General features: G+C 43.4%; 1 protein-coding gene across 1 annotated transcript; it reads right to left on the reverse strand.

Moving 5' to 3' along the window:
- Positions 1-2681: 2681 nt before the first annotated feature.
- LOC149143725 (uncharacterized) lies at positions 2682-3671 on the reverse strand. Its single transcript, XM_089451920.1, has one exon. It carries the CDS (start codon positions 3669-3671, stop codon positions 2682-2684), a length of 990 nt encoding a protein of 329 aa, XP_089308046.1.
- Between the last annotated feature and the right edge of the window lie 2835 nt (positions 3672-6506).

The raw sequence follows: 6506 nt of genomic DNA on the forward strand, positions 1-6506 counted from the left end.
AAAGTCCAAAGATTTGATCCTGAAAGCCTCTAACAGATCCAGCTAAATAACATATGACCCAAGATAACGAAGAATGCAGCAGATTACAGAACTTTGGAAGAAGGAGACAGCCTCCTTAAAGGAGAAGGAAACAGAGGGATCATTACACCAACAGCCAAAAGCAATGGATAAAACACATAGACTGATACCATCATAGCAGAAAACACCAACATGGAGACATGGAGCTGAAAGTCAGTCTACCGAGCATACGAATCATAGAAGGCCAGAATCTTCTGAATAATAACCTGAATGGGCTCTTTGGAATGTTGAAAGATAAGAGCATTTCGCCATAACCACAAGAACCAGCAGGAAATAATGAACAACGATCTCGCCGAAGAGGACTGACTACTCCACCAAATAAAAGCTTCCTGAACAGAAGAGAAAGACATGTGAGGGAAACCAAACTGTAATGACAATTCATACCAGATTTGGAGTGACGAGGAGCATTGAAAGAACAGGTGCAAATTGGATTCCGCATCGTTGAAGCACATGGAACATCTGCTCGGACCCTGCCAATTTTTCCTCTGTAGAACTTCCCATGTGAGGTTCTTATTCCAATATAGCAGCCAGGAGAAAACGATCATTTTAAGGGGGCAAGAGGCCTTCCAGAAACAGGAGGGAAAGAGCTGAGAAGAGCTTCTTGCTGAAGATGAAATAAGATCTGCATAAATGAGCTTCACATTTGCAGATTGAAAGGATCCTTTTAAGCACCATACCAAGTGATCATGAGTGCCCGATCGCTGTACTCCTAAACTGCCTAAAGAAGCTTTTGTTGAATCCCAAAGCGGACGCAATAGAGGCGGCAAGAACAGGTCCTCCGCTTCTTTCCAGACCGGGACAGAACCCCTCCATTGCTTAATTAACTTGTCCCAAGTGAACAAACCCTGCCTATGGAAAGAAAGAACCAGCTGATGAGGAAAAGATATACCCCGCGCGCACGAGATGGAGTCGAATCCAATGAGAATATTGGTGCCCGAGGAGAGGTTCCAGCTTAAAAACTGTAGGAAGAAAGGCTGAATTTTTCTTAAACTCTGCCAGATCGACGAACCTTGCCTAATGCCAACCGATCCCCTCCTGTACCAAAAGTCAATGCACCTGCCTTTCATGTATTTTCCTTTAATGATCATGCTCCACAACCCCGCTCCGAAAATACCACGGTGGATGGATTTACAAAGAAGAGCGTTTCCGAATGGGCGTGAGTAAAGGAGACCCCAGCCGCTATCGATTTTAGGCTTTGATATGGCTGATAGCTTAACAAGGTGCATTTTACTATGAACCGAGCGACCACCCCAAAGGAAATTAGCGATCAATCTGTTCATGTGTTTAATGGTACTAGAAGGAAGATAAAATAAATGAGCCCAGAAAACTGAGAGCTGTGAGAGGACCGCCTGCACGAGAACGAGTCTACCAGCCAGGGAAAGGAGTTTGAACTCCCAGATGGATATCCTTTTATAAAAACGATCCAGAAGCCATAACCAGTCCGAATTTGAGTTGCCTTTTGCTTTTAAAGGAAAGCCTAAATATTTAAGCCCTTGCGATATAGAAATTGGAGCGATGCTCATCAGATCCTCAATCCAGCAAACAATTTCCAAGTTCAAATCATTATGGTATAGAGAGGATTTTCCCCTATTAATAATAAGGCTTGTAGCTCGCTGGAACTTCACAAGAATATCATAAATACACTGCCAGGAGTTTTTGCAAAGCATAGCAAAAATTAGAACATCATCTACAAAGAGATTATGAGAAAGGGATACGTTTTTTCATATCTTTACCGGCCTACAACGCTTCTCTGCTACTGCTTTGTTCAACTGCAAACTAAGAGAATTCATAACCAAAATAAAGAGCAAAGGAGATAAGGGACACCCCTGTCGGAGGCCTCTCTCCGCCTGGAAAGAAGGGGAGGGTGATCCATTTATAATCACAGAGTATTTAACATTTTCTACACAGCTCATGACCCAATTGACACTTAGAGACTTCAGTCCAATTTTTGCCAGAAGAATTATTAAAAAACCCCAATCCACGTAGTCGTAGGCTCTTTGCAGATCGATCTTGAGGATGGCTGCGTCCTTATTTTTGGATAGCATAGAGAAGAGAGTTTCCTGCGTCAAGGTGACCACGTCCAAGATAGACCTGCCTTTTAAGAAAGCATGTTGGTCCCCCGTAATGCAGCGATTAAGAAAAGGCTTCAATCTTTCTGCAATGATTTTAGAAGATAATTTGAACAAAATATTACAGAGTGAGATGGGCCTGAAGTCATGGAAGGTCTCCGCCCTGATTTTTTTTGGAATCAGGGCTATAAAAGTTGAAGAGATCTCAGGATGAATGCTTCCAGACATCCTTGAAGCGTCGAGCATCCGCAATAAGTCCAATTTAATAAGATCGAAGAAATGGGAGAAAAATTCTATTGGCCACCCATCGGGACCCGGACTTTTGTCCTTTTTGATAGACTTAATAGCACTAAGGAGTTCCTCTTCTGATATATGTTTGATAAATTCTTCATTAGCAGCATCATCCAACATTTCCGGAACCATGTCTATGCCCCACATCACATCTTCAAAGAGCACCTCCCTTCTTTTAAAATGGCTATGAAAAAAACTCACTGCCTCCCTAGTGATCTCTTCCTGAGAAGAGAGGATATTTCCCTAATCGTCTTTTATGCTCCATATGGTATTCCTTTCCCTCCTAGCATTTTCAAACCTATGAAAAAAACTTGTATTTCTATCTCCTTCTTTGAGCCAGATGGCTCGGCTCTTGAGACGCCAGGTAGCCTCCTCCCTTTGCAATATCTGTTGTTTCTTTTTCTCCAGATTCCTAATCAAAATTTTTTGATCAAAAGATAAACTGTTTGGGTTACCTGATTGACATAGGGAATCCAATTCCCTTCTCGCATTTTCCAGTTCCTGTTTATCCATCCTCCTTTTGTGTCTTTGCCATTCCATCGTCACTGTCCGCAGCCTGTCCATTTTGATGCGAAAAGGCATAAACGGCGCCATCTCATCTTCTTGCAGACTTTTCCATTTGCTTGAGATCTTATCATTAAAGGAAGGGTCTGTTAGATGAACCCGATTGAATTTGAAGGGGTAACCGAGCCTGAAGACTTTTTCTCTCCATTTTAGGAAGATGGGTCTGTGGTCTGAAATGTGGTCGCTTCCTATAGATAAAACAGGCGTTCCCATCTTAGCGAAAATACTTGCATGCATAATTACTCTATCGATCCGCTTTGCTATATATGCCTGCCCGGTCCTGCTGTTGTCCCATGTTGGACACATATTTTCCGGCACAACGTCGACCACATCCCTGTTAAGAAGTTCTCTCTTGAATCTGCCAGCCATATTGCCGGGACTCCTGCAATTCCCCCAACATTCGGCTGAGCCCAGAACTAGATTAAAATCACCCGCCATCAATAGGGATTTAATTTCAAGGATTCTGGATTGAAAGATCCTTTCCCAGTAAGCAAGTCTATTTTTATAAGGCGCGTAAATATTTATCAGGTTGAGAATGAAGTCTTGACCCCTGATAGAAGCTGTTAGGAGGATTCCTGCACAACATTTGTAAGCTTTTGCCCTTATCCATTCTGGATCCCACATAACAAAAAGACCACCTGACTTACCATTTGCCTCAGTGGCAGCCATGTACCATTTTGGAAACATTCTCCCGAAATAAACAATCACCACTTTACTGGGATGCATAGTTTCTTGAATAAAGATAACCTTTGGATGAGCCCTGATGAATACATCTTTTAGTGCGTTAAATTTAGGGGCTGCGTCTAGTCCCCTGATATTCATCGAAACAAGAAAGGTCATTTTGATGACTGTCCAGCCTCACATGCTCCAAGGGGCTGAAATTCAGGTGATTCCAATACAGGGACTTCCACCAATGATAAGTTCCTCACACCCTGCGCCGACGCTATCGACCTTCCTCTAAAATGGCGACTTCCCCCTTTGGATTTCTTTTTGACTGTAATATTTCTGGCCGAATTTGGACTGATGTGCTGAATGGGAGAGCTCATCGGCTTGTGAATGGTCAGGGGCTCTAGATCCAGAGATGATCTATTGAAGAGGATATCTAAATCACTGTCCGGGTTATTAGCAGGAGATTCCAAAATCGAAAGTCCGGTGAAGCCAGATCATTCCCTTGTGTCTGAATGGGCTTCTTGCCTTTTAAGTGATCTTTGACCGGAGATGACGAAGATGATGAAATCTGAATTGGAAGAGATCCCATTAAAAAGTCCCTCTGATTCATATCTGGGGGGGAAGGTACAGGAAAGTCCTCACGGGGTTCCGGAATATTTGCAGCTTGAGGAGGCGGAGAGAAAGCATCAGATCGACCGGGAGGATCAAGAGGGGAGAAGTGAATATCAGCGTGAGGAGGGAGATCCTGAGAAGAGAATTTATGGAGCGGCTTTAATCCTTGTGATTCCTGCTGACTCTGAACTGGAGGCTCATGGAAGTCTAATATCTCCTGAGAATGCTCTGAGTCTGATTTCCTGTTGCGGTTGAAAACTGGTTTCTTTATTCTTCTTGAAAATCGGAGATTGCAATTTTTGATCAGATGTCCCGTTTTATGGCATCCGGAACACCTGAAGGGAATGCCCCAGAAATCTAACCTTTGATGGATGTTAGAACCCCCCCAAAAGATCTCCAGATGTTCAGGGTATCCGCCCTTATATTGCTTCTCAATAAGGATCCAAGCTATTCGCTTGCCCTTTTCTCCTCTGCACCAGGGGTCAACATACACGAACTTACCAATCGAATCACCAATTTTAGCGAGGGTCTCTTCTGACCAAAGTTCCAGCGGTAGGTTCGGAAGTTTCACCCATATCAGGGAATTCGATGGGGTGTTCTTTAATGGATCGAAACCAATGTACCAGCGGGAACGAGCCAAGAAACTTCTACCAAATACCCAGGGGTTATTCAGGATCAATTCAAGGTCTTGGGTTTTTAAGAAGTGGAATGAGTACCATTCCTTCATGAGCCGAGAGATAATGGGGGTATATCCAAGTAAGGGGGACCATTTTTCCGCTAGCCACTTCCTCATGTCCGAATCGCCCATCTCCGGGAATTGCCACTTCCCTACCAGAGCTAAGTTCTTCAGGCTGTCAATTCTATCAGCTAAGGTAGCATCCTCCACAGAAACAGCTTTCGGGGGGGGGAATAGTCTTGATAAGGTTCTTTGACTTGTTGAAAAAAGAGGACGGGGACCCATCTTTCCCAGAACATTTATTATTATATCGGAGAGAATCCTTATAGGTTGGATTAATTATCATATCCTCGACTGTGGCTAGCCATCCTGTAAGGGAGGGGGCCTTTTCCCGCGCTTCCTCAACTTGAATGGCGGCCTGTACAAGTGCCCTCGTGGCTGAAGAGTCTGAGTCATCCACCATTGTGATTGGGATTTCGAGACAAACAAAGCAAGACAGGGCTTTGGGATTACCCTCTGTTCCAAGTACAATCTCAATCTTGTCCTGAGATCATCTAGAGCAGGGCCCTCAAATAGAAAAAGGCCTAGGGACAAGGAGAATTAAAATGATGGATCAAGAAAGATCAGTCCCTAGATTTGATCCCTGCAGGAGGATTTAGATTGATATGGGAGTTAAGAAGCTCTAACAGGATAAGGACACTATGACATGAACAAGAAAGCTCCAGAATGGAGGATAGAAGCAAGAGGCCCTGATGCACTGGAATAGACATCAGCTGATGCGATAGAGAAGGACGAAAACCATAACTAGGAGAGATATGGGTAGGTTTGGCCTGAAAATTTGAATTTTCAGATGATCGGAAACCTGTTACAGGGAATGAAAAATCCAGGAGAACGATACGAGAGAAGCCTTAGCCTAGACCGGGCACTGTGGAAGAAAACAGCTACTGGTTCATGAAGACGAAGGGAAACTTATGCTGATGAGTCTTCTTGACAGTCTATACAGTAGCAGTATAGATGAAAAACGCACCAACAGTTCCCTATTCTAATACGAAAATCGGAACAGGGGTTATAGAGGACTATAGAGATCTTTATCTTAGTGAAGATAGACTTCAACAATTTAGATATCAGCTCCATTGAATACCTACATCATCTCCCCTCGCTGGAGCTTTTACCTAGACAACAGATAGACTCCTGACAAGAACCCGAGACTTACAGATACAAAAGTTGACGTAACAGACCCACAAAAAGCTCCTCTTCTTTGTCTGAAAGAGTATAACAAGACCACAATCCCGCTTCATGCATGAAAAAATTACATATTCAAACTGATAGGGAGGGAAATCTAAAAAGCTCGAAACGAGGAAAACAGAGACAAATGGCCTGTATCTATAGGAGAACAAAAAGTGACCACAAACCAATAACTGATTACCTTTGGGTGACTTAGTCAAAACCAAGAGGACGGGGACAATGAAAGTGACTGTGAGTGGATGACTTTGGGACTTACTCTCACGTTCCCATTCCATCTCTGCTTAAACGCTTCTCCCTTGTTA

This window comes from Pinus tabuliformis, chromosome X, assembly GCF_031772625.1.
Source record: "Pinus tabuliformis cultivar Carrire ecotype Pingquan chromosome X, CPIR1, whole genome shotgun sequence".
NCBI lineage: Eukaryota > Viridiplantae > Streptophyta > Pinopsida > Pinales > Pinaceae > Pinus > Pinus tabuliformis.